A 27,715-nucleotide genomic window follows, 5' to 3' on the forward strand; every position below is an offset into this window, starting at 1 on the left:
CAAACATTGTCATCTCTTTGCTTATCTGAAATCTTGTCTTGATATAACCACTTGCCAAAGCTCTCAGATGTTGATCATTTATTCTTTGTATTGTCACCACCATACTGCATTAAAAAAAAAAAATCAGTGTTTCTCTGCCAGGCTGTGGTGGCACACACCTTTAATCCCAGCACTCGGGAGGTAGAGACAGTCAGGTCTCTGTGAGTCCGAGGCCAGCCTGGTCTACAGAATGAGTTTCAGGACAGCCAAGGCTACACAGAGAAACCTTGTCATTGTTTCTCTGAAGGTCCCACACTGCAGCCAGCTACACTACCTTCAACTCCCTCATTTTTTCTCCCTCCTTTTTCTTTGACCACTTGTTTTCTTTATTGCTGTAGATAGCTCAGGCTAGCATTAAACTCAGTATCTATAGGGCTGTAGATACGGTTCAGTGGTTAAAAGCCTTGTTGCTCTTGCAAAGGACCTGGCTTTGGTTAAATCATAAAACAACTATGTACAACAGACTGACCTCGAACCTACTGTTCTCCTGGTAACCTCCCAAATGCTGGGATTATGGATATACACCACCATACCTGGCAACTTTTTAATATGGTTTTAGCTTGTTGAGATTGGTGGAGTAGGTCTTGTTGACAAAGAGCAATCCAAATGTCAATAGAAATAAGAGAAAAACTAAGGCAATTTTACAGAGTTAACAGGGTCTTTTAAGTGAATGATGGTGAGGTAGGTAGGCAGCAGAAAGTTTGATTGACTGAAGCTGAGTATCAATCAGCACTAGTCTGGGATACATAGCTGGATGCTGTCTCAAAAATATTCTTTTCGAGATTTTTTTTTTTTAAAGGCTCAGCCTGACAGCTTGGATGCCTGGGATCCATATGGTGTATGGGGAGAACTGACTTTTCCAAGTTCAGCTATGGTGTGTGGATTCATATACATACACGTATAGGTACTCACGAATGAATGAATAAAATTTAAAAGTTAAAATTCTCACCATTTTAGAGAGATGAATGAGGTTGGGGCAAAGTTAGTAAGAAAATGATCTGAGAAGCGAACTTCCCAGCATCTTCTCCTTACTTTCTTTTGGCAGAGGCCCAACTCTAGTTTTGTTGCCAGATTCTGGGCACTAACAAGGGACTTGATTTAGGGAAGTGTCCTACTTTTTTTTTTTTTTCCAAGACAGGGTTTCTCTGTGTAGTTTTGGTGCCTGTCCTGGATCTCGCTCTGTAGACCAGGCTGGCCTCGAACTCACAGAATTCCGCGTGGCTCTGCCTCCAGAGTGCTGTGATTAAAGGCATGCGCCACCACCGCCCGGCTCTTTTTTTTTTTTTTTTTTTTTTTTTTTTAAATTATTATCAACTTGACACAGTCTTAGTCTCCTGGGAAAAGGAAACTTCAATTAAGGCATTATTACCTAGATCTGATTGGACTGTGGGGATGTCTGTGGGGGAATTATGTGGATTCCAAATTGATATAGAAGGGCCCATTTCACTGTGGGTGGTATCATCCCAGGGACATGTAAGAAAGCTGGCTAAGCATAAGCCTGCAGGTAATGTTCCTGCATAGTTCATGCCTTCAAGCTCCTGCCTTTAAATTCCTGCTCTGACTTCCCTCACTGATGGACTGTGACCTGGAAGTATAAGCCAAACAAATCCTTCCCTCCCCAGAGTTGTTTCTGGTCATGGTATTTGTCATAGCAAGAGAAGGAAGCTAGAACAAGAGGAAAGCGTAGCCACAGAGGAAGAACTTTTGGCTCTGCCCTTCCCTTCTTGCTCTGATGAAAGGAAATGACTGCATAGAAAGAACACTCAACCACAGGAAGGCGTCTGTCTGTTCCAGTGCAGCCTCAGCAATAGTGCTTTAGAAGCTAGGTAAAGCAACAAGTATTTATTCATGGAAGAGAAAACAAGAGTTATCAGGAAACCATCCTGAAGGAGACAATAGGAATTAGGCCCAAAAAACAAACTTATTTTGAGGCCTCACCATGTTCCGGAGTTGTTCCCTGATTTTTGGCTCCCAAGGGCCTGTGGCTTCTGGCCTTTGCTTTCTTGGTTTGGAGAAATAGAATGAAAAAGCAGGCGCCTCTTCCTTTTTGCCTAGCTTGTTGCACGTCTTTGCGATGAACAAGGGGCTCAGCTTAGCACTCCGAAAGTCTTTGATACATAAGTCATCTAGGCTCTCAGGCTCCTTCCAGCGGAACCTTGTAGGCTCTACCTTTGAGGCCTTCGGTATGTCATACACAAAGAAAACTTTATTCTGCAGCTTATTTTGGATCCAGGGGTGGCTTGAGGCCCAAACAAGTAGTGTTTCTTGTATCTGCATGGAAACAAAGACCCTGGAGTTGGCTCACTGTGGGCTGGGGCTGGGAAAGGAGGTAGCACCTGAGTGGAAATTCTAAGACATGGTTACTATGGCCCCAAGGAATTAAGCCAAGGGACAGTGTCTAAGGACTTTTGCCCCAATTCCCCACTGTTGACTGCACAAATAGGAAGATGAATGGGAGGGGTTTGTGACAGGAATGACTTACACTCTTCTTCACAGCCTGGGTCTCTTCTGCATCTAGCATGTCCAGCAGCAAGTGGAACACCTGCTGATTACGGATCCCCAGGGCACCCTGGGCGGAGAATGAATAAATCTGCCTAAGTAGCCAACCCCAGAAAGGGGAGATGCCCATTCTTTCCCATCTTACTCCTTTGAGATGACTCTATGACCTACAGAGAGATATGGTTTCCCTTTCCTTGGCTTTGGGGATTTAGTTCCCATTATCAGCAAGTCAAGACCTTTTCTGTAATACCTGTTAGCATCCTTCAAGGCTTGAACCTTCAATAGAACTAGAATTCTAAAGTAAATAACCTTCCCAAACCACAGTTCTTTCTTATCCTCAGTAACTGACAAGCCATTTTCTCCCCCACCATCATCAATACACATCAAGTATTAAGTCAGAAAAAATAGCCTGCTTACCAAAGAGATGATTGCTTCCTGGCGGTCACTGGCATCTGGGCTCATCAGTTGCCTGTGTAGAAGGGAGTATGTTGTTCAGTTATAGGAAAGGGAGAGTGAAAGGGAGGCGGTTACATCGCAAGCCCGGAGTGAGTCGGGCGTGATGAGTGCTGCTAATTTCCTTTCCCTCTCTTGTTTCTCAGATCAGAAGCTGCGGGGGGACAGATAGTGTAGTTTGCCATGAATCACTAACATGATGATCAGGGTTTGATCGTCACCACAACTGTTGGCCTTTCGAAACTTCCCTTGGGGTTATGGTACAGTTTTATAGTAACCCTGAGTGATATTACTACCTTTTTTTAAAAAAAAAATAAAAAACCAGATAAAAGCCTAGAGTCAGAGTGGCCTGCCCAGAAGTACAGATAAGGTTTTCAGCCAACCCTTCTGTTGCCTTCTGGCCCTATCTAGTCCAACTCACGCCTCCATCAGTTTCATTATTAAAGGCTTCATCTTGAGAACTTCTGCTGTTTCCGACACAGCCTGCCTCATTGCCTGCAGAGTGGGACAACAGAAAGAGAATGGAGGCTGTACCATTGCAGTACTTCATACACCGCTATTAATTCAACACTCAGTTTTTGTTACAAAAGGCATCTGCCTTGAGCAACTGCATGGGCAAAGGACAAGCCAACAGGCAATTACAGTACTCTGAAAGGTGCACATAGGATTTCCTTATTCAGTTTTGGGTTCTGGGATGTCTTCCTGGAGGAAGCGATGCTTCGGCTTGTCGTTGAAGGAGGAGCGGAAGGATGGAGTGGAGGGGGGGTAGGGCTTCAGGGGCAAATCGGGATATAGCCACCCTAAGCACAGCTGGTATGTGGCTCTGAGCAGGGTGGTGCACACCTGGAGCCTCAGCACTTGGGAGGCAGAGGGAGGAGGACTCTGAGTTTGAGGCCAGCGACAATGAGTCTTCAAAGAATCAAGGCCTGGAGACATAGCTCAGTGGCAGAGCATTTGTCTACCATACACAGGGGCCTGGGTTTGATCCTTGGCACTGGAGGGAACAAACTGAAGAGGCCAGTAGGGCTTGAGACGGGACACAAAGTAAGTGAGGGCGCTGGAAACCACTGAGAAGTTTCGTGAAGAGGAGAGACAATCTCCATCTTAGAACAGTGGAAATGCTGCACTTCCATCAAGTAAAATGCAATGGGTGTGGGAAAGGCAGGACTGAGTCTGGTGACTTGGGGAAGCTCCCCCTAGGAGGTGCTATATGGACCATCCTTGCTTGTCACATCTCATGTTTGCCCACAGGGTCCTCACACTTGTTATGTAGCTGAAACTGGCTTTGAATTCCTGATCATCCTGTTCTACCGTCCAAGTGCTAGGATTATGGTTGTGTACTACCACACTGGGCTTGGAATAGTCTGGAAAAAGTAATAGCATTGCCATAGGAAGAAAGGAGAAGAAATGAATACAGGAAGCAGTTTGGGTGGCATTTTTGTACTGAGGAACTGCTTGACCAGACAAGGTAGATTAAAAACATGGACTACATGAGAGGAATAGGGGAAAACCAGTGTGACACTAGGGTGTGGGGTTTGTTGGAAACCACCATCTCCAGAGAAGAAAAAGGAGACAGATTTGGGCCTGAGAGCTATGGTCTCACTAGGAAAGGTTCGTTGTGTATCTTCCTCTTGAGCAGGTCAAATGTGAGTTCCTCCAGCCCCTGTGCCTGGATCTTTTCCAGCCCAATGGTCTTGAGCATCTGGGTAGCTTCAAAGCGGTCCTAAGGGAAGGGACAGGGAGGTGTGAAAGATGATATATATTTTTCCCATCCTCCCACTGTCCTCTTCTAGTGCTAAGGCAGGTAGCCTAGAGCTTACGTCAAGGACGTCAGAGTGTAGTTGTTGCAGAATGGCCCTGGTGACCGCAGCTGAGTGAACATTCATCATCTTGACCAGCATCCTGAGTGCCTGTGAAGGATGGGATGGCAGCAGGGTACCGTGTACCCAGAGGTGTGTTGATAGCCAAGCAGACTTTAGGGCTGGGCCTAGAAGTCACTGGAGAACCGGGAGAGGGTGCTTCTTTCTGCCCCTTGGCCTTTGGAGTAAGAGTACAAGTGGGTGTGTGCACACATAGATGAACACTCATACCAATTATGTGTACAAGTGGTACAAATGTGCACACTTATTTGCCCATGTGTCCCCATAGTCATATATTTACATATTAATAGACACACAGAGAGCTGTGCTGTGCCCCGAGCTGAAGCTTGTTTTCTTTGGGATGTGATGGTAGGCCCATACTCCACCCGAGACAACACTGACCACTGTTTTCCAAGCACTTCCTGGCTTCCTGCCTCTCGTACCTTCATCCTCTGAGGCATGGGCCCTTGGCCCAGACATAGCAGCAAGAACTCTCGGACCATGCTGTTACCGGGCCTCAGGAAACCCAAGCACAGGGCTGCCTCCAAGGACACTTCATTCCATGACTTGTCTATCAGCTTCTGCAGCACAGGCACCAGCTTTTCCTCATTTCCAATTTCAGGCCTCTGAAAGGGAAACGGTATTGAACCGAGCAGCAGGGGGCGCTATGTCTCCATTAATTTCATGTTTTCTTTTTTGAGATAGGACCTCATTTTATAGGTGAGCCCAAATTCAGGATCTTCTTGCCTCAGTCTCACAAGACCTGGGATTTCGGGCACATGCTGCCATCCCTGGCTCAGGCTTCATGTTTTCTAGAATATTGCTTTGGGCTATTTTTCTCTAAACTAAGCCGAAGGCGGTCACATGGTGTTTGCACTCTTTCCCTTACTTTTTGCTGTTGCCTGCTCTCTCCTAAGCCACAACTCTTTAGAGTGGACATTTTTCCTTTTTTCTTTCTTTTTTGAGACAGCATTTCTCTGTGTAGCCCTGGCTGTCCTGGAACTCACTCTGTAGACCAGGCTGACCTCGAACTCACAGAGATCTGCCCATTAGGAGTGAACTTTTTGAAATGCAAATTACATTTTGGTTAATACTTTTAATAGTCCCTTATATAGAGTAAGAACCCAGGTACTTAAAAAGTCCGCAAAGCCACATACGGTCTGGTCTGTTAACTGCTTTGAGTAGACCTTCACTTCCTGTTGCTTTTCCTATTCTGATTCCACTGAACACCACTGGCTTTTCTTGATGATCCTTGACCATGCCAACGCTGTTCCTGCCTTTGTGCTGACTAGTCTTTCTGCCTGGGACACCTTCTCTCAGGTATCTGTAAAGCATCTTGGTGTCTTGCTCAAACGCACTGTTCATATTGGACCTTCTCTGTTCATATTGGACTTTCTCTGTCTACCATGTCTGCCACAGCCCATCCTCATCCCTACTTGGCAGTGTTGGTGCTCCTTCCTTTCTCCCACCACACCTGTGACCTCTAACATACTATATACTTTCATAATTAAATGATTTTGTGAGTCCCACAACAAAGGCAGGGTGCTTTGCCTTTTTTTTTTTTATTGTTTGTTTGCTTTTTGATGATCCCAAGGGATCCACAGTGCCTGGCACATGGTAACTGTTTAATATGTATTTGCTGAATAAATGGATGAGTAATGGATTCTTTTTCACATGAAGCGCTGTTGGAATGAGAGGATGAGGGCTGTAAAGGGGGAATAAGTGAGAGCCGTATCACTGGACTCCCTTGGTTTCTGTTCCTTCCTGACAGAAAAGCTTGCATCAATGGGCTGCTTTAAACGTGATGGTAACGACGGTTTCCACTTAAAGAGCACAGGCAGGCTGGTTTCTTATAGAATCTCATTCAATCCGTTCAGCTTTGCAGAGCTTGTCTAGCTGTGAGTATGTCAGCCTATACTTTTGTTCAGCCTTAGAGGGAACTCCACAAGGACAGTGTCTTCTATTAAATCTAAGAGTTAGGCTACCTTCCTCTGGACTCAAGTCCCAGCCCAAATCACCAGTTACCTTGACCTTCTCTGCCCCAGTTACAGATTCTCTTCCCAGTCACCTTGCTATTAGGCACAGCAGCCCAGGAGTTCAGAGCGACTCGTAGCCCCACCAGGGCCTCTCTTTTTTTACTCTCATTTTGTCCTGTCAGCTGTTTGATGAAAGCGTGGATCACAGCCTTGTCCAAGCAACCTGGACAGGGAGGGTGCTGAGGTCAGGCCAGGGCCTCCAGGATTTCTCCTCTTTGTAAGGACCCATTTAATGCCAATTTACTCTTAAGACAGGCGGTCCAAGTACTGGTTTCCAAGAGTGTTACCCACTGTATCAGAGAGCTGGCTAAGCATGAATGCAACTTGTAGAGCCTTCCCTGTCCCTCTCTCAAATCTGTTTTCCCTTTGCATCCTAACTTCTCTCTGCCCAACAGTACCTAGTAAGGTAGTTCCCAGACCGTGCAGAATGCTAGGTTGGAGTAGGGTCATACCCACTTCCCTGCCACCCACACCCATAGAAGAAAGTGGCTGCACTTTTATACCTCCCCAACTCCCTACAAAGCGTAAGAACATACCTAGGATGGCCAGGGCTCTATAGGCCTCATCCTTCACTTTTGCTGAACCAGTTCGGGCCTGATTTAAGAAGGAAATAGTGAGAACATACCCAAAAGGGATGGATTATTAAAGCTTTAAGGATTGTGTCAGTGTAACTTCTACAAAGCAGAAATCAGAGAACTAGTGGTTTGTTCCTGCTCACAAAGAGCACCCAGGCAGGATGGTGCAATGGGAGCAGCACCGAGCCAGGGAGTCAGCTTCTGTGCACATCTCTGTGTGGTGTCTCGTAGTCACTTGGCTTGGGCAAGCACCTGGATTCTCAGAGCTTCTGTTTGTGAGACACTATTCACTTTTCTGAGAGTTCCGTGAGATTGTAGGTGTGACTATAAAGAATAATTAGGGCTCAGGCTGGGTGTGGTGACTCATGCCTGTAATTCCAACACTTTGGTCGGGAGGCAGGAGGATTGCCCATGAGTTCCAAGCCTGGGCAACAGAGTAAAACTCTGTCTCCAACAAATAACAACAACACAACTGGCCACCGTCAGTAATGAAAGCAGGGATGCTTAGCTTAACGTATGTAAGCCAGGAGTGATGTTTTAAGTCAGGATGAACTCAGTCCCAGGGTGGTGTATGTTTCCATGTGTGGTGATAGAACTCAAGGGCCTGGTATATGCTAGCCAAGGCTTTACTACTGAGCTCCCTGCTCGGTCCTTAGTGTTTCAAGACCGAGTCTTGCTATGCAGCCCAGGCTTGAACTCATGTAGCTCAAGCTCTCATGGAACATACAGTCTTCCCGCCTCCACCCCCTGAGTGCTAGGATTACAGGCATGAGCTGCTAAGCCTGGCTGCAACTCCAGTTCTTTTCTGGCTTTTTAGTCCAAAATATTTTCATAAACAAGGAGGATCTTCAGATTCCCACTCTCCTCAAGCTGCAGTCTAAAGAGGCCACAGGCACAAGATGGGGACTTCACCACACAACAATGGACCTGACCTTTCCTGGTACTTCAGGAAGCCTTATCTTGTGCCCATGCTCCCACCTTCTATAGACCTCAGACCCTCTTTCCTCTTTCCCTGAATTCCATGCAGCCCCCAGACTCACCACCTGCCACAGTGCTTCTAAGACAAACTTGTTATTGATGCCCAGGGTCCCTAAAGCCTGCAGGAAGAGGGATGGAGAGAAGAAAAAAAAAAAGAACTTGGACACCAGCTCAAGAGTTATTGTCTTCTGGACACCACTGGAATTTATACCTGGGGTGTCCCCCGCCCCCCCCCCCCACCATCCACCTCTAGCTGCTTTTTTCCCCTTTCCATCTCAGTTACCACCCCTGGACGCTGCCCTCCCATCCCCTTGCTGCTTCTCACATAGGCTGCATAGCGCTGTTCATCCTCTCTTGGAGATTTCAGGCTGTTTGTGAGCTCCTGCTCATCCAAGGTGGGCCAGTTGAATAGAAGAAAAAAGCAGAACTCCAAATTGAAAGGTGTCCAGGCAACTGTATCCCCATTCTCCCTTCCCTCCATTTGGCGGAGGACGACTCAGGGCTGACGGGTAGGTAAAGGGATCCACAGGAGAGGAGTGTCCACAGTCCTTGTCCCGCCACTGTCCTGACCTTTAGTCTTTGCCACTTCAGGTGGTCCTTGGTGGGATCTAACGGTCCTGTCACCAACTTAGGCTGTAAAGTCAGCTTGGTGATAGAGACACGAAGGTTTTTTATTTGGGCACTGTCTTTGAAGTACCTGTATGAGAAATTGCACAGACAGCCATGGTCCCTTTCTTCCTCCCCTCTTCAGGTCCCAACTGTAGCTGTGCCACAGAGTCTCAGAGAAGAGACCAGAGAGAAAGACTGATGTCAAAGAGGACTCAGTGATACCCATTTGATGGAGTTGCCCTTCTAGAACCCCAGGCTTCTCTCTAGCACCCCACTTGTCCCACTCTGGCCCAACCCATCCTGATTCTTCCTCTCTTTTCCTGGAGGCATTGTACGGTGTGAAGAATGGGGAGATGGGCAAAGCACACCTTGGGAGCTTCCTCCTTTTCCAAAACAAATTCTTTGACTCTCGTTCCTTGCGTTGATCAAACAGGGTGCGCCAGTGTATGAAGATATCAGGGTTCTTATCACGGAAGCAAGGAGTTGAGTTTGGCCTGCTTGGATGCACCCTCCAGCGCTCTGGACTTGGGGGGAATGCTTCCTTTGGCATCTGGTGGGGAGAGAAAGTGGCAGAGCCTTCAGAGGGCTCTCCTAGGCCGTTACTGGAGTGCTAGGGCCAGAGAAGGGCTATTGGAGGGAGGAAAAGGAAACATGAGAGATAGCACTTTAAGCCTCTCATCTAGGCTGGGGCCACAGCTACCATGTCCCCCATTATATGGCTTAGGGAAGTTACTTCATTCTACCAAGGCCTCAGCCTTCTCTGTAAAATGAGTCTAATTACTTGTTCTGTTCCTCTCCCAACATAGTCATGAAGCTCAGACACACTCTAGATCTTGAACAGATTTGTGGTTTTTTTTTTAAAGAGATTTGTAAATTGATCTGAGTTAACAATTTGAATCAGCTACTGCTTATTCAGACATGAGCACCTACCGTATGTTACATAGTTCTCCACCTCCATGAATTTCATAGGCTACTTGAGAAAACAGGCTTCCTTCAAGTACTCTTTTTTTTTTCCCCCAAAGATTTATTTATTATGTATATAGTGTTCTGCCTGCATGTATCCCTGCACGCCAGAAGAGGGAACCAGATCTCATTACAGATGGGTGGAAGCCACCAACCACATGGTTGCTGGGAATTGAACTCAGAACTTCTGGAAGAGCAGCCAGTGCTCTTAACCTCTGAGCCATCTCTCCAGCCCTCAAATTCTCTCTTAGCTGTGTGGCTACTCTGCTGCGTGTGTTGCTGAGACCACATGTAGGGCCTTATGCGTGTTAGCTCCCAAGCCTTTAACTGCGTGGTACGGTTCTGACTGTAGCAGAAGGGTTCGTGTGGGCCAGTGGTTTTCGGAGGATCTGGCCACGATCCAGCCATCTTCCAGACTTTTCTATCTTTACAACAGATCTCCCTGGGCAGTAGGGAACAATGGGTTTCAGCCAGGAGCTCCCAATGTAGTGACTGATAGGAACTTAAGGGTTTTCTGTGATTATCATGACTTCAAATCATGGAATGTTGACTTGTAGAAATAGTGTTTCTTTGTTTAGCAAAGCACAAATAAAGAACTTCAAAAGGCTGTCAGCTTAAATTTGGATTTCAGGTAATGAATAAAATATTTAGGACATTTATATATTTTTTAAAAAGTCCCTTGCATTTGTTTATGGGATATTGAAATTTAATTGGGCAGTGTGTGTTTTATCTGGCAACCTCAGGTAAGGATTGCTGCATTAGCAAAATGATTCCTTTTAGCAAGCACTCTGCATAGCCCAGGCCTTACAGACTTTGTCTCATTAGAAACTCTACACAAGGGGGCAGGCACTGTTGACCTGTAATGAGGAGACTCTGAAGGCTCACTCAGAGAAGGAAAGTAACTTGCCCAAGATCACACAGCATTAATGGCAGACCCACAGGGGAATGTCAGTAGTTCTGTGAGCTAGCTTGACTTGGGAGGGAGTTTGGTGCCCTTCCTACTTTGACACAGCTCCTAAGGTAGCAAAAGCTACTTACCTTGTAACAGGACAAAGGCAGGTGAATGGGAGCCATGGCTCTTCTGTATTCTGGCAGGAGGAGCAAGGATATATGTGTGGTACAGATAAGACAGTAGTTTTAAAAGGCGTTCATTTGTTCTGCAGTTAGTAAATACTAGCACTAGGTATCTCCCCAGGACCCAGGGTGGCACTTCTGCTCAGTGCTCTGTAGGCTTCCTGTTTCTGTGCCCGAGAGCCTCTCAGAAATGGTCAGGAACTTCATTTCAACCAGATCCCCAGGTGCCTTCCATGTCATTGACATTTAAGGAACACAGGACTAGTGGAGTGTTGTCAACCCTGGTTGCATATCAGAATTATTGGAATGCTAGTTGAACATGCCTAGGCCCTGTATCAGACTAATCTGAGTCAGATTTGTGGTGATACAGCCTAGGCATTTTGGGGAAGCTCTCCTGGAGATCCAAAAATCAGTTAAAGGTGATAACTGTTGGTCTCATTCACTTTCTCAAATGTGAATGTGCAATAAACTCATCTGTTAAACTCAGCATGTTAAAACCCAGATTTCTGGGACTCATTCTCCTAGTATCTGATTCTCTAGGCTTTGATCTGATCATTCTGGGACATTTTGAGAACCACTGGTCTAGCATTTGAGGTAGAAATTCTGGTCTGTAGTGATTTACAAAGGGAAACTAATGTGGAAATACACACGGGCAGTATGGCTGAGAGGCACCCGAGGGGCTGAGGATGAGATATTTATCTCCTAGAGAAGATGATCCAGACCAAGGCTTGCATATAAGCAAGAGTTAGCCAGGTGGTGGTGGCGCACACCTTTAAACGAAGCACTCAGGAGGCAGAGGCAGTTGGATCTCTGAATTTGAGGCCAGTCTGGTCTACAGAGCGAGTTCCGGGACAGCCAGGGCTACACAGAGAAACCCTGTCTCGAAAAATAAAAAAAAAAAAAAAAAAAAAAAAAGCTCATCAGAAAAGTCAGGGGTAAGAGCAGGGGACTTCGGGGAGATGTTATGCAGAGAGCTGGAGGTGTGAGAGTTGGTGCGCAGAGCAAGGCACAGGCATGGGAGAAGCTGGGGACACACAGGTGTCCCGACTTGAGATAATCCAGTAAATCCTACTGAAGAGAGACGATGCAGGGCTGTGGGGAGCCATCAACTGTTCAAAGGCTCGCCCTGGCCTTTCCCATGGATTTGCTAAACCCAGTGCCAGTGTCTGGGGTAGGGTCTGGGTAGCTAGCTTTGCTTTCTCAGGCCCCGCCCCTGGCTCCAGGCTTCCCATCCCTTCCTCACTTTTGTTCCTGTTTCGATATTCCAGCCATGGGTAGTTGAACATTGGCTTGGGGATTTGAGAGAAATTGTCCTGTATTTCGTGGCCCATCGTGTTTGGTGTAGGCCAGAGGTGAGCTAGGACAGCCAAACACTCAAGGATGTGAAGCCAAGGGGGCACAGCTTGACACGGCCCTTCTTCCTCGAGCGCAAGAGAAAACAGGGAGGCACTGGGACTTCCAAGCGCTAGGCAACCAGGTTGCTATGGAAACAGAACCCATTTCCATTGCTGAGCCCCACTGCCGGCCTCTGTTGGCCTGCTGGCTGAGCTGCTCACTAAATTTCATTTCCCTAGGCAGAAAAGTGGCAAAGCCACACATGTCTGCTCGACTCCCGTGACTTTGGTGGGGCCACAAAGTGTTTGTGAACCACCAAGCTCAAGTCAGCCCATGTTAGGGGCAGGAGTTGTTCACAGGATTGGTCATCAGGAAAACGACAGGGATAGAGAAAGCTCTTTTAAACGCATCCCTCCCTGCTGGTAGGAGGTTGTGTGGTAACTGTACGGTAAAAGGGCCAGCCAAAGAAACACACCCTGACCAGAGCCAAAGAAACACTTGGGCCCTGAAACCAGAGCCAAAGAAACACACCCTGACCCTGAGATCAGAAGCCAATTCACTGACCCTAAAACCAGAGCCTAAAGGTTAAAAAGGGCCAGTGAAAGAAAAACACCTTGGCTCTGAAACCAGAGCCAAAGAAACACACTCTGCTCCTGACTAACTTTGCACAAAAACCAACCCATCCCTGAGCACAAAACCAACCAACCCCTAAGCACGAGATCCAGCCAGTCCCTGAGCTTGTCCAAACTCAGGGATTGAAATCTGACCAATTCTCACCCTGAAAATTTTCACCCTGGAAAAACTCCACCCCTAAGAAGCCCTAGATAAGCCCTGTCTGTGCCTGTTGAGTTGGCTGCCGCCTTTTCCCACCCTGGCAGAGGCAGCCACTCTCCTGGATTCCCCCCTCCCAATAAATCACACAGATGACAAGTAACAATGTCGGTTGGAGCCAGAGCAGAGCAGAGCAGAGCAGAGCAGAGGGAACAGAACTGTAACACTTTTGCTAGGGAAATGTTCCCCTAGCAGAGCAGAGTTGTTAAACTCCAGGGGATCTGAGCAAAGCTGTAACAGTTCTGCTGGGCCAACCCTCTCCTGCACAGGTAGAGTTGTGACGTTGGGGAAACCTTTCCCTGGAGCAGAACTGTAAGCTGCTGTGCTTACAGTGACTTTGTGGTATTCCTTGGCTCCCATCCAAGCTGCAACATTTACAGTAAGGAGCTGCTGTTCAGATCTCTTCTGATTGTTTATGTAGTTCCATCTACCTTGTCACCTTTTCCCTTCCTTCCTACCTGACTCAGACCTTTCAAATCCACAGCAATGCTACGTCATTTCTGCAGGCTTTCCTCCCCAAGCTCCCTTCCCTACCTGACTCTGATGTAATCCCTTTCTTATTCCACCCCAGTGTCTAACAGTACTGGCATGTAGTAGGTCAATGTGCAGCAGGAAGCCTACTGTGTGTCTTTTCTTTTCTGGTGCTGTGATTGAAATGCTCTGACAAAGGCAACTTAAGGGTGAAAGGGTTTATTTTATTTCATAGTTCAGGTTACACTCCATTATGACAGGGAAGTCACAGCAGCCTGTCAGTCACAGTGAGAACACTTTGTGCTCACCACACTTTCTTCATTCAGTCCAGGGCCCGACCCATGTGATGGTGCTGCCCACATTAAATGAAGATCTTCCCATGACTTATAAACTGACCAAGGGGCTGGAGAGGTAGCTCATCAGTTAAGATCATTAGTTGGGTTTGGTTCCCAACACCTACATGGCAACTCACAATGGTCTCTAAGAACACACATGGTGCACAGGCATGCAGGTAAACACTCACACACATAAAATAAATATAATTTTTAAATTTATGTTTAAAAAAAGAAAAAGAGAAATCCCTTCCAGGTATGGCCAGTGGCTTAGTTGATTCCAGGCTCATTCTGGGTTTCTCTGTGTAACAGCTCTTTATGTCCTGGAACTCGCTTTGTAGACCAGGCTGGCCTCAAACTCACAGAGACCCTTCTTCCTCTGCCTCCAAAGTGCTGGGATTAAAGGCATGTGGCACTACCACCAGGTCAGACCCATTGAGTCTTGACGACCAAGTTAAGGTTAGCACTTGATGCTCTTGCAGAAGACCTGAAGTTCAATTCCCAGCACACTCATGGTGGCTGACAACCGTCTATTCCCCCAGTTACAAGGGATCCAGCAGGCACACATGTGGTGAACATACATGCATGCTCGCAAAACATTCATACACATAAAATGGAATAAACAAATCTAAAAAATTAAAAATATGGATCATTGAGTCATCAGACTTAATGTAAGTAAACTGACATGATATGCTTTTATGTGCTACACAGATGAAGATAACATTACTCAAATGGAATTCCTACCAAAATTACTTCATCTAAGTCTAATTATAAGGAAATAAGCAAATTTAAATGATAAAATACAATCTAAACATCTAAACAATTTCAGGACCAAAAAAAAAAAAAAAAGTTGGTCAGGTGATGTAGCACACACTTGTAATCCCAACCTGGAAGTTCAAGGCCAGTCTGGGCTATGTACTGAGATCCTGACTCAATAAACAAATGGTTGGGTGCTGTGGGATGGTCTGTATTTCAAATGTGTTGCTAATTAGTCAATAAATAAAACACTGATTGGCCATTGGCTAGGCAGGAAGTGTAGGTGGGACAAGGAGGAGAATAAAGCTGGGAAGTGGAAGGCTGAGTCAGAGAGACACTGCCAGCCACCACAATGAGAAACAGCTTGTGAAGATGCCGGTAAGCCACGAGCCATGTGGCAAGGTATAGATTAATGGAAATGGATTAATTTAAGCTGTAAGAACAGTTAGCAAGAAGCCTGCCACGGCCATACAGTTTGTAACCAATATAAGTCTCTGTGTTTACTTGGTTGGGTCTGAGTGGCTATGGGACTGGCAGGAGAGAGATTTGTCCTGACTGTGGGCCAGGCAGGAAAACTCTAGCTACAGTTGGGCTTGGTGGGTCAGCTGTGTAAGCTCAGCACTGGAGATGGAGGGGATTATGAGTTCCAGGCCGCCCTAGTCACATAGGGAGTTCCAGGCAATTTAGGGCTACATAGGAAACCTTCCCTCCCTCTCCCCCGCCCCACAAAGCCAAAAAAGTGTGTTAAAGAACACTAAAAAGGCCAGGCATTGTAGTGCATGCCTTTAATCCCAGCACTCAAAAGGCAGAGGCAGGTGGTCAGGCCACCCTGATTTACATACCAGTTCCAGGCAGTAAGGGCCATACAGTGAGATCTTGGGTTTTTTTTTTTTTTTTTTTTTTTTAAATAATACTAAAAGGTTATTCCACTAAATACAGTGCATGTACTGAATTAGATCCCCCCACCCCCACCCGACCCACACAAGGTTTCTCTGTGTAGCCCCAGCTGTCTCAGCACTCCATCTGTAGACCAGGCTGTCCTCGAACTCAGAGAGAGATCTGCCTGCTTCTGCCTCCCAAGTACTGGGATTAAAAGTGTGTGCCACCACTGCCTGGCCTGAATTAGATTCTTAATTTAAAAAAAATAGCTGTAGAGGGCATTATTGAGATGGTGGGAGGGTGTGATCATTAATATTTGATGGTTGTGTTTTAGAAAATAATAGTGTCATTAAGTTTCCTGTGTTTTGCACTTTGTGGTTATATAAAATGTTCTTGTTATTAGTAGATAATACTGAAACCCTCAGAGGTATAGTGGTATTGCATATACAGCTTCAAATGGCTCAGAAAACAAAAAAGTATATACCAGAGGAAAAGGGAGAATTTTAAAAATTTGTTTATAAATTTTTGTGCTTAAAAAAATTGTAAATTGAATATGGGGAAAACATATACACATTTGTATTAGATCTAGTGGGTTTAGAAACTTTTAAAACTTGTTTTCCTTTTGTTTGTGGCGCTTTGGGCAAATTCCATCTTACCATGAGTTTTACTAAGTGTTGAGCTTGTGAGATGGCTCTGTGAGTAAAGTTGTTTGCTGCACAAGCCTGGTTACCTGGTTACCCCTGGACCCCACAAGAAGATGAAAAGAGAAGATGGAACCCACTCACATGTACGCCATGGCACATATGTCCGTTCCCCCAATCCTGTGTGTGTGTGTGTGTGTGTGTGTGTGTGTGTCTGTGTGTCTGTGTGTCTGTGTGTCTGTGTATCTGTCTGTCTCACACACATAATTTAAAAATGAAAACAGTTTTGTACTGTAAACAGATCTATATTAGTGCCCACCCTAAGGTTATAAAGTGAAAGAGGGTGATGAACGTGAGGGGCTGAGCCAATGCTTGGCACATAGTGCTCAGCTAATGTTAGCTACAACTATGACTACTACATCTGTTACCTATATGTGTTCACCTGAAGGGACCCATCGATGGGAAAGATGCTGGTACAGTTGGTACAGTTATCAAAAACCTTATCTAAAATAACGTAGGCCTCTGAAATTGTCCTTAAGTCCTATTCTAGGGACAATAATAGTGTTAGAGGAACCCACTGGAGATAAGGTATGGGTCAGGCCAAGGTAGAAGGGTCAGTCAGTCAAGCCTGAGGAAGCAGGAAGGTGTTGTGGCAGGGATCCAGATAAACCCTTGGAGACATATAGGTTGTACATGATGATACTCAGATTCCCACCCTAGTAGGTAAGTCCCTGGTTATTTCAACAGCTTTGCCTATCTATGCTCGATTTTCAGAGGCTGTTGGCTCCCAGCCCTGCCAACTACACAGGCCATACCTCCTCAATTTGATGTTGATATGAGGTGTGTGCCTAGATCTCCGCATGCCTCATACTTGTAGGGAAGAGGGTTCCTTAGGAAGAAAATCAAATCAGAAGCCAGCTTTGTCCTTGCATCAGAAATTTTAATGAAACGCTGATTTCTTGGGTTTGCTGTGCAGAGCCTGTGAGGGCCTGGCATGTGAGCATTTGTATGTGGGGTTTCCATTTTCCTTCTTTTCCTGAGAGATACTTGGACTTCTTTTCTGGTCCCAAAACCAAGCTGAGAAGCCTGAAGCTCAGAGTCTGGAGCCCTCCTGTTGTCATGGGGCGGGGCCTCAGTAGACCTCCAGGCTCTAGGAGAGGACGCTGTTAGAATCTCTATGGTATGGTAGCATCTCTGCACCCCTAGGAATGAGTGGGAGCAGGGGGTTGCTGAGCGGCAAGCAGGTTAGCACTAGAGTGAGCAGTGACGGGTAAGTTATACAGAAGCAGGCTCAAGAAGGCCTCTCTTCTACTTCATCTCCAAATAGTTGATGTATTCCTGAACCCACTTCTTCTTTGGGTTGGCACACACTTGACGGTTCCTTCGGGTGACAAAGCTGTAGGAGAGAAAAAGAGGTGGACAGTGGGGCGGCTTTTGGTGTCAGGAAACTGAAAAGCATACAGGGAAATGGTTATGGGAGTTGGGGAGGGCTTTTTCGTAGCTCAGGACTGTTCTCTTCCTTTTAGAAGACATTTCTTTTTCTGTTGGAATTAAAGGCACTAAGCTACAGGCAGAGTTTCATTCATGTTAATTCCCTACACACACACATACACACACACACACACACACACACACACACACACAAATCTGGAACTCAGCACTCAGCATTGAGCAGGGCAAGCACTGGCCTTTTCTTGGCCCCTTCCCTTGCTCCAGGCCTTAGGCTGAGTGCCGAATTCAAAGAAGTGGAGTATTGGTTGGATTTAAATCAGAACCTGAGTTGAGGAAATTAGGAGGGAACCCTAAGACTGGCTAGTCGCTCTTCTCAGCACTCCCAGCCTGTAGCTAGGGCTCCAAAGACCAGGATAACAACCCCTGCAGTCAGGATTGATCCGGCTTCCTCCTTTGTGTAGTGTGTGATACCAAAGAACAAGTCATCTTGGCTAAGTCTCCCCTCCCTCCCTCCCTCCATTTTTGGGGCCCTTTGCTCAGCTGACTTCCCTTTCTACCTGTCCCTTCAGAGCAGGTGTCCTCAAAGACACTGTCCCTTTTGAGTTCTCGTCTTTCCAGCTCTGGCCCCAGGCCTGGCATATAGTTGATGCTTGGTGAACACTTACTGGATGAATAAGTGGATGAATGAATTACATTCATTCCTAACACACACACACACACACACACACACACACACACACACACACACACACAATTTAGAAACAGGTTGATACTTCTTTATACCCATTTTGTGCTAGGGAATGGTCTAAGGACTATTATTCTCTCTGTGACCTAGAGAAAATAGTGCCTTAATTACCCTCTTTTGGAACTACCTCAGAGAGGCTGAGGGGCCCCAGTTGACCAAGGGCCATAACTAAGATTCTAACATGGCAGCTCTGTAGCCAGGGGTGGCCAAGACAAGGTGGCCTAGCCTCTTTTTATTGGCAGTCCCTGGACTCTCTCCTCAGCCCTTGGCTTGCACTCCACCCGACATCTCCACAGACAGTCTCCTAAAACTTTGCTTGGTTCTTCCCTCTTTACAGTTTCCCCTCTAGACCTGTGTTGTGGAATGTTACTTTAACTAGGTAAAGACGTGTTACATTTGTTTGTGCTGTGGACTATTACTCTAACTATGTAAAGGTGTGTTACATTTGTTTCTGCTGCATGTGTTTAATTATGTAAAGATGTGCTGCATTTGTTTCACCTTGCCTGCCTGAGGCACCTGATTGGTCTAATAAAGAGCTGAATGGCCAATAGCTGGGCAGAGAAAGGACAGGTGGGGCGGGGGGAGGGGGAGAAAAGAAGTGGGGCGGGGGGGGAGGGGGAGAAAAGAAGAGAAATCTAGGCTTGAGGGAGAAGAAGGAGGAGGAGGAGGAGAGAACAAGGGAGAAAGAGGGACACACCCGGGGCCAGAAGCGAGGCAGCTGCCGGACAGACAGACAGACAGACAGACAGGAGAAGCATTGAAAGTAAGGTGTATACAGAAGGAAAGAAAGGTTAAAAAGCCCCAAGGCAAAATGTAGATGAAGAGAAACAGGTTAAGTTATAAGAGCTAGTGGGACACGCATAAGATATGGCTGAGCATTCATAACTAATAAAAAGTCTCCGTGTCTTGATTTGGGAGCTGGTTGGTGGCCCAAAAGAAAAAGCCTGTGACAGACCTGTACACCTGCACACCTCTCCATCTCTGCATCAAAACCTCAGCATCGTCCTTATCTCTTGCTCCTCACCATAAATCTCTTACCCTGGCTGATTCAGCCTCCAAAGCTCCCGACTCTTATTTCTTCTTGCCTCTGGGTACCACTCAGCCTACGATACCTTCAACAGCCTCTTATCTAGATCCCTTCTTCCTAGGCTTTCCCTGTCCCAGGCCATTTTACTCTTGCCAGCTCTGTTTTTCTTCAGTTTTCTGAGACTCAAGGTGCTCTCTGCTCTCCTGCCCATGTCCATATAAACCAAAGTAGAAGCCTGTGAACATGTTCTGGGATACACCCCATCCTCCATACACACTTCTCCTAATCTCTCCACTCATAGCATCTTTTACAGTCATCACCTCTGAATCGCCTCCCTTACCCTTGAAGACACAACCCCTCCTCCCTTTCAGTAATGATTTAGAGGGTGCTTTCGTCATTCTCTGTCCCACGTATCACTCTTACTAAATAAAATCTCCATAGCTGAGGATGGCAATTTTATTCATCTCTGCCTGCTCATAATAGGTGCTTAAGGGATGGTTTTAAAAAATACTAATTTTTAGAGCTAAATTTAGTAATGCTAAATTTAGTAATGCTAAATTTAGTAATGAAGTATTAATATTATTCTTTCAGTAATTCACCAGGACCCAAGTTCATCTTTGCCAGGGTCACAAAAATCTTTGGGTTGGGGCTGGAGAAATGGCTCAGCGGTTAAGAGCACTGGCTGCTCTTCTAGAGGTGCTGAGTTCAATTCCCAGGAACCACATGGTGGCTCACAACCATCTATAATGAGATCTGGTGCCCTCTTCTGGCATTCAGGAGTACATGCAGGCAGAACACTGTATACTAAATAAATAAATAAATCTTTAAAAAAGTTTTTTTGGAGCCGGGTGGTGATGGTGTGCTTGCCTTTAATCCTAGCACTCGGGAGGCAGAGCCAGGCTGATCTCTGAGAGTTTGAGGCCAGCCTGGTCTACAGAGCGAGATCCAGGACAGGCACCAAAGCTACATGGAGAAACCCTGTCTCGAAAAAAACCAAACCAAACCAAACCAAACCAAACAAAAAAAGTGTTTTGTTTTTTTAATTAACACCCTTCAATCTTTTATTGTCCCATTTTCTTCTTTTACTTTTGGATTTATTTTCTGTGTATATTTCATCTGCATATATGTATATATGTATGTGTACCATATGTGTTCCTGGTGCCTGAGGAGATCAGAAGAGAGGGCACTGGATCCCCTGAACTGGAGTTGCAGATAATTGTGAACCATCATGAGAGTGCTGGGAATTGAACCTGGATCCTCTGCAAGAGCAGCGAGTGCTCTTACCCGCTGAGCCATGTCTATAGCCCTCCATTTTCATTCTGTAAATCATTAGCATCTTACATTTCTTAAGCTACTGTCACTAATCACTTTGTTTTGTGGCAGGAAGAGGGAGCCCCAGAGACAGACAGACTCCATTCCTCTTTTACTGTGCAGCATTGAGCAAGTCAGCAAACGCCTCTGGAAATCAGTTTCATTACGTGGAGATACTTGTGCATACTGGTCAGGGCTATGCGTGATTTAGAGACAGCTCAATAGACATTTCACCCCAGTAAGTACTCCCTGTGTGGTGGGGATTATTATATTTCCCCAAATCTGTCCATATGCGTACTGAAGGCTGAATCTCATTATAACTTCTTAAATGGATAGGATTTTAGATTTTATTTACTTGATTGAAATTAGGGCCCTGACCTTGACCCATCCTGATCTTGACTCATCCTGTCCTTGACCCTGCCTAGTTCTTCAGAGGATTAGCTGAGCTGGATCGGGTGTGAAATATGGAAACTTTGGGCTCTTAACTGGAGAGGAATGATGGAGTGGATTCTTCTCCCAGACGTTTCAGCCTGTGCTCAAATAAGAGCTGCGCCAGCAAAAGTTGGTGTCCTAGGAACTGTGTTTGTCAGGGTAGGAAGGATCCTCTAAGGCAGTGGTTCTCAGTCTTCCCAATGCTGCAACCCTTTAATACAGTTCCTCCTGTTGTGGTGACCACCCCCCCAACCATAAAATTATTTTTGTTGCTACTTCATGACTGTAATTTTGCTACTGTTATGAATCATAGTGTAAATATTTTTGGAGACAGAGGTTTGCCAAAGGGTCATGGCCCACAGACTGAGAACCACTGCTCTAAAGATACTGTGTCTAGTTCTTTTTACGTTACAGTTGGGGACTCTGAGCTGGAGATGAGGAGCCATGGCTCTTTGAGGAGCTGAGGGGGTGAGTGGGGCGTGATAGAGTACACTCTTCGAGAAAGATCATGGCAGGGCTACAGTCAGGGCATGGTGGGGGTGGGGTGCGGTGGTGGCTTCTATACCCCAAAGAGGAACCCATGGGGGCTAAGACTCACACGACTGCAGAGTTGGAACACTTGCTGCTGGTGTAGAAATACTCCTTGACGTGGGCACGAGGCAGAGCAAGGGAGAGGTAGGAAAAGCAGCAGGGAGTGGTGTCTGAGCCATCTGGGAGAAGGAAGAGAAGAAGGAGAGCTTTTTATTAATTGCCAGTTACACTGGGCACTGTACTGGGCCCTTCACATGATTATCTCCAAAGCAGTGTCTGTTGTCATCCATCTTGGCAGAAATGGAGGCTCAGAAGACACCGTGGCTGCAGTGAGGATTTGAACAGATGCTTGAAAGGATCTGTCCAAACCCATGTGGTCCTGGAGTCAAGCTTGTGCTTTGCCCTCTGTACCACAACCCCTGCTGGGATCCTTCTCTGCTCTGGGCCCTCTGCCTTGTTCTTTCAGCTCCCCTAGTGGAGTCAAAGCTTAGTTTCTTTGATGCGTAAAATAAGATCTAGGGAAGCACCCAAGGCCAAGGTTTTATAACTTGGCATTCTAAATAGGGCCTGAAAGTGCCTCTAGCATCCTGGGGCCTGGCTGGGCTGCAGTGAAGGTCCCCGGAACAGAGAAGCTCTCGGTGGTCACGTCATTCAAGACGCCACTAAGCGGCACACTTGTCATCCCCACAGCAGAGCTGTGCTGCTTGTCTTCCCAGCCAGATAGGACTGGTTGTAGTATCAGTTTCCACACTCTAGCAGTGTGCGCCCTTAGACAAGAATCCCTCTGCTTGGGCCTCTGCTTCCCACCGTAAGTCAAGAACAGCCACTGAGCCGGGCAGTGGTGGTGCACGCCTTTAATCCCAGCACTCGGGAGGCAGAGCCAGGTGGATCTCTGTGAGTTCGAGGCCAGCCTGGGCTACCAAGTGAGTTCCAGGAAAGGCGCAAAGCTACACAGAGAGACCCTGTCTTGAAAAACAAAACAAAACAAAACAAAACAAAAGAACAGCCACTGAAAGACTAGTTGTATCAAATAGGATGGCTCAAGTCAAGGAATTTGCATGATGCCCAGCCTGTATTGGCACTTAGTTCTCTTTCTTTCTGTTTTTTTTTTTTAAAGCCCTATTTCTTTTCTATCTATGAAATGAGAGACTATCACACCTCAGGCACTTTAAAAATTATTAGACATTTCTTAGAAGCTATGCTGGTGACAGATATGAGTCAGTCATTTTTCAAAGTCAGCTTGAGCTACCCTACCTTACAGTATGCCCAGCACCGGTTCACACTTAGGGAGTACCTGCAGAGTTCATAGTGTAGACTTTAGAGACACAGAAACGTTCATCAGGGGGTCCTGCCATAATGTGGCTTAGCAATTTAGCAGGGATGGCAGGATCTCAGTGTCAATGAAATATAGAAATGTGCATGGGGTTGAAGCAGTACACATACTATGACTGAAAAGAGAGGGAGGATGGGGTGGGCATCTAGACAAGGGGTGAAGGTGGTCAGAACTCACGTGGGGAGGCAGATGCAGGAGCGCAGAGGGTGGCAGCAGTGAGGATGACCGTGAGAGCAGCTGCGGAGATCTTCATGGTACCCGGGGCAGAGGCTACAGGAGACACAGCATCCGTTGTCTCAGGATCCTCTGCAAGGATGCTCTGCAGCTCAGGCAGACCTTTTAAAGGGAGGCAGGGCAGCAGAGGAAGTGCCCCCCTCCCCTGGACTGGGGGAGTTTCCACAACAGACACCAAACACTAGCTGCTGTCATAAATGAAAATACACAAAATGGAAAAGAAAAGTGAAATCACCTTCAGAAGTGAATGACTCTGCCTCTACTACCCTACAGTCCAAGGATGACTTATTAGCTTCCTCTGGCCAAGCACAGTGGGGCATGAAAAATCCCTTCCTCTGCTGCATCCTCAGATCTTCTTTCCCAAGCAGGCCCTCCCCAGATAGCAGGGAGCTGCTGCCTTAAGGCAAATGAGGGTCAGTTAAGTTAAGGTCAAGACCTACTGATCTTCACTTGGCAACTTTCCAAGTTCTAGCTGGAGCTTGATTTTTGTCTTTCTGTTTTGTCCATGGAAGGATATTTGTCATGGTCACACTATATCAGAAACATAGAACACACTTGTGCCTTTCTACAATGTCAGGCTTTATTGATAACAGTAAGTTAACAAAGGATAGTGGATTTGTTGACAGTAATTTGCCAAGTAATTCTGATTCCCTTGATAACCAGGTAGATATAGAGGTATCTACTGTGTGATCTGAGAGTTAATATTAGTAATTAAGGAAGGAATAAAAGAATCTGTGTCCTGTCTGTCCATCTATTATCTATCTATCATAGCTATCTTTATCATCTATATATCTATCATCTATCTATCTAGGAGCTAGGGGAACTGATAGAGAATCCCATAGGTTGCAAAAGAGTCTCTATGGGATTAAAGATTAAAAACTTTTGAGATCTGCTGGAGGTGCCTACTGCAGAATCAAGCTTCAGGATCACAACTCAGAGCAAACCTCAGAGGCTAGTCCCAGCTAGACTCTGGAGCAAAATGTAAGAACATGGATGCTGTAGAAGTGAAAAGGGAGACTAGGTCCAGATGGACAATGGACAAGCAATGAATGGCAGGTCCAGGTAAGTGAACTAGTGGATGGTAATTCCAGTAGGCCACGGCACAGTGGGAATGGATCTGAGCTCAAGTTCTGGGACAGTCTGCAATTCTCTGCCTGTCAGTCCTTTGCCACACATACCATGTGGCCCGATGACAGGCTGGTGGAGGCTGTCACCCTCATGTTAGGTGTTCTGAAGCCAGCTGTCCTGTGTCTCACTTTGGTCCTATATCTGTAAGTCTAACTGGTCATTAAAGAATGGGGACTCCTTGAACCACGGGGTTAGAGGTAGGACCTCACTCCATTCCAAAGGATTTGGTGCATCATCAATTCAGAATTAGGGAAAATTTAGCCAGGGGATGGGGGCTGAAATTGGTTTCTGAATAAGAGATAAATATTTATCAGCAGTGACCAAACTGAATATTGAAAAGAGTAACCACATATTGAAAACACTCTTTCTTTTCTCTCCTCTCCCTCTCCTCTCTCCCTCTCCTCTCTCTCTCTCTCTCTCTCTCTCTCTCTCTCTCTCTCTCTCTCTCTCTCCTCTCTCTCTCCTCTCTCTCTCCTCTCTCTCTCTCTCATTCCTTTTCATTTTTCTTTTTGAGGCAAACATCTTCTTTCTATGCAACCATGGCTGGACTAAACTTTTTATATGGACGAGGCTGGGCTTGAACTTACAGTAATCCTCCTGCCTGTGCCTCCCGAACACTGGGATTTACAAATGTGTACTACCACATCCACCTTGTAGTCCCAACACTTGGGAGGCTGAGGCAGGAGGATCCTGAATTTGAGCCTCTGAGGGGGTTGGTTCAAGTTTAAGGAGGTTAAGTGTGCAGCTTATGGCCATAACTTGCAATGATAGATCTCACTGAATTAGTGACCACTTTCTACCGCCCTTCATTGTTTCTAGAGAAATCCAGCAGCTCTTGTTAAGGCTCTGAGATGAAGCAGAAGGGAGACAGACAACACATATGTAAATATAAACTCCCCAGTTGTGAACCACCTCTGCTCTGCCTTGTCTCTTGTCTTTTGTGTTGAGAAAGAAAGTGCTCACACTGTGATTCAGGTTGACCTTAAACTTCTCCATTCTCTACAGTGCTGGGATTACAGACTTGTCTCTTAATTCTGTGTGCATAGGATCTTTTACAAATTTATTTTCTTTTATGTGTATGTGTGTGTGCCTGCTGACAAGTATGTACACATACAGTGTACATACTGACAAGTATGTGTACCATGTGTGTTCAGTGCCCTTGGAGGCTGGAAGAGGGTGTAGGATCCCCTGGAAGTGGAGTTACAGGCAGTTGTGAGCTGTCCCATGTAGGTGCTGGGAATCAAACCCAGGCCCTCTGTAAGAGCAGCCAGTGCTGTTAACCGCTGAGCCATCTCTCTAGTCCTGAGCACAGTATCTTATCATGTTTGTCTTCTGTATCCTTCCCCTTCTTTTCAGTGAATGTTTTGGATAGGATAGGTACTAAATCAGCAGTGAGTCTTAATCATTTCTATGGCACATCCACTAAGTACCTGGGCTGCCTAGAGCTGAAAATCCAGATCTCTTATTTATTTTCCATTTTTTAAAAAATAAAACAATGTACATTTATGGTGTATTATGAAGTTTTGACATGGTGACATGTTTACAGCAGACATATGAACACACTTGTCTCCTCATACAACCACCGCTTTGTATTTATGTGGTGTGAGCATCTGAAATCTCTCAGCAAATTTCCAGCACCAGACATGGTGTGACCAACTGCGGTCGCCACGCTGGGGTTTAGATCTGCAGACGTATTCACCCTGGATGGCTGCAGCTTTGTGTACCCCCGGAACCCCATCCCTCCATGCCTCCACCTCCCTGCCCTTTATAACCTCAGATCTACTCCTTGTTTCCTAAGGCTGCACATATTCGTGAAGCCATGCAGCAGACAGTTCTCCCTGTCCGCTCTCTGTTGCTTATTAGTGACTTTGAGCAACTTGCTATTTCCTTTGGTTCTCAGTCTCTTCCTCTGTGAATTGAGAAACTGCACAGAATCCATGTTGGTTACTCAAGCCATTTAAGATATGATGAAAGCTGTGATCTTTTTTTTTTTTTTTTTAATTTTTAGAGACCTGGACAGACATATTTGCGGGCTTCTGAGTCATTGGTGCCAGCTCTTATCAACCCTCACACCTTCAGTGTGTGTTTACAGATGCCTCTCTGATAGGCACACAGTCCTCCAGCCATGGGCTACCCATCCCCCTGGCCTGGCCTGGTCTTGATTTTGTTTTTCTTCTCTCATTGACTCTTTTCCCAAGCTGAGCTGGCTTTCAGCCCAGTCACACTGATGTTATGAAGCCAGTGGCAGCCAAAGAAAATGAAACCCCATTTCACACGAATTTCAGGGCTTTAGTCAGATTTTGGGGTTTCCCCATGACTGTGTGGGTCAGTGTTTGGCTCTTCTGGCCATCCCTGTCAAGTATTCAAAGCAGGGAACATCTAGTTTCTAGGCATCTGGGCTCCCAGGAAAGCCAGAAGCAAAGCCATATGCAAATTGGAGCGTGCTTTTTTTTTTTTTTTTTTTTTTGGTTTTTCGAGACAGGGTTTCTCTGTGTAGCTTTGCGCCTTTCCTGGAACTCACTTGGTAGCCCAGGCTGGCCTCGAACTCACAGAGATCCGCCTGGCTCTGCCTCCCGAGTGCTGGGATTAAAGGCGTGCGCCACCACCACCCGGCTGGAGCGTGCTTCTTGATTGGATTCCTTTTTCCTTCCTTACATCTGGGACAGCAAGTTGCTGGCTCAGGCCTTCTGCTTCCTGAGGGCCCTGTTGGACAAGGTGCTCCAGTGGTGAAGGCATCGGTCCTTACCCCTGTCTCTAAGGCCTGCTCTCATAACAGCTCCAACCGCATTCAGACTCGAGGCTTGCAGCCTAGCTCCGCCAGCTCTTCTCACCTTCACCACACAGGACAGTGGCTCTCAACAGCCTCGTGCTTTCTGCAGCTGGAGACCACATGTGGTGTGTTTGTTGACGAGAACTGTGCCCGGGTCATAGAGGAGCCCTGACAAGCAAGGGCCGTGGGTCCCAGGCCAGGGTGGTGGAGAACATGCGTTCTTCCAAAATTGCTTATCAACAGATAACTTTAGGTCCTCCTCTTCCATGAGAGGAGTGCATTTTCATTGTTTTCTTCTGCACGTTGCTTCGAGAATTCCCTTTCTGGTTTCATACCCCTGGTGAAATTCTTTATTCTTTACGCTTCAGGAAAGTTTATTGCGAGAGCACAGCCCCTCAGTTCTGCCGCCCCTCCCCTCCAGA

At 46.3% G+C, this 27,715-nt stretch overlaps 2 protein-coding genes across 3 annotated transcripts; both read right to left on the bottom strand.

Moving 5' to 3' along the window:
* Positions 1 to 1,862: 1,862 nt before the first annotated feature.
* Positions 1,863 to 12,546, bottom strand: Heatr9 (HEAT repeat containing 9). Of its 2 annotated transcripts, XM_059271358.1 has the most exons (15): positions 12,329 to 12,546; positions 11,050 to 11,099; positions 9,417 to 9,598; positions 9,010 to 9,136; positions 8,765 to 8,821; positions 8,502 to 8,558; positions 7,423 to 7,480; positions 6,919 to 7,049; positions 5,294 to 5,476; positions 4,812 to 4,901; positions 4,595 to 4,714; positions 3,413 to 3,486; positions 2,956 to 3,007; positions 2,522 to 2,608; positions 1,863 to 2,310 (listed from the first exon to the last, which is right to left on the bottom strand). In XM_059271358.1, the coding sequence occupies exons 1-15, from the start codon at positions 12,414 to 12,416 to the stop codon at positions 1,942 to 1,944; spliced, it is 1,725 nt and encodes a 574-aa protein (XP_059127341.1). In that variant the 5' UTR covers positions 12,417 to 12,546; the 3' UTR covers positions 1,863 to 1,941. The 2 variants fall into 2 exon arrangements, with proteins under 2 accessions (XP_059127341.1, XP_059127342.1); XM_059271359.1 differs by lacking the exon at positions 2,522 to 2,608.
* A 4,712-nt stretch (positions 12,547 to 17,258) lies between these two features.
* Positions 17,259 to 23,460, bottom strand: Ccl5 (C-C motif chemokine ligand 5). Its single transcript, XM_059269584.1, has 3 exons — positions 23,339 to 23,460; positions 21,896 to 22,007; positions 17,259 to 17,726 (listed from the first exon to the last, which is right to left on the bottom strand). Exons 1-3 carry the CDS (start codon positions 23,412 to 23,414, stop codon positions 17,639 to 17,641), a joined length of 276 nt encoding a protein of 91 aa, XP_059125567.1. The 5' UTR covers positions 23,415 to 23,460; the 3' UTR covers positions 17,259 to 17,638.
* Between the last annotated feature and the right edge of the window lie 4,255 nt (positions 23,461 to 27,715).

This window comes from Peromyscus eremicus, chromosome 8a (assembly GCF_949786415.1).
Source record: "Peromyscus eremicus chromosome 8a, PerEre_H2_v1, whole genome shotgun sequence".
Lineage (NCBI taxonomy): Eukaryota > Metazoa > Chordata > Mammalia > Rodentia > Cricetidae > Peromyscus > Peromyscus eremicus.

Coding starts and splice junctions, on each gene's coding strand:
- Heatr9 (XM_059271358.1), bottom strand. CDS start 12,416: ATGGGCCACGAAATACAGGACAATTTCTCTCAAATCCCCAAGCCAATG. Junction 8,822..9,009: donor TGAAGTGGCAAAGACTAAAG/GTCAGGACAGTG, acceptor TTGGATGAGCAG/GAGCTCACAAACAGCCTGAA. Junction 5,477..6,918: donor CTGCTGTGCCTAATAGCAAG/GTGACTGGGAAG, acceptor TTTCCCTTTCAG/AGGCCTGAAATTGGAAATGA.
- Ccl5 (XM_059269584.1), bottom strand. CDS start 23,414: ATGAAGATCTCCGCAGCTGCTCTCACGGTCATCCTCACTGCTGCCACC. Junction 22,008..23,338: donor TCCTGCATCTGCCTCCCCAC/GTGAGTTCTGAC, acceptor TCCTTCTCCCAG/ATGGCTCAGACACCACTCCC. Junction 17,727..21,895: donor TGTTCCAACTCTGCAGTCGT/GTGAGTCTTAGC, acceptor TCTCTCCTACAG/CTTTGTCACCCGAAGGAACC.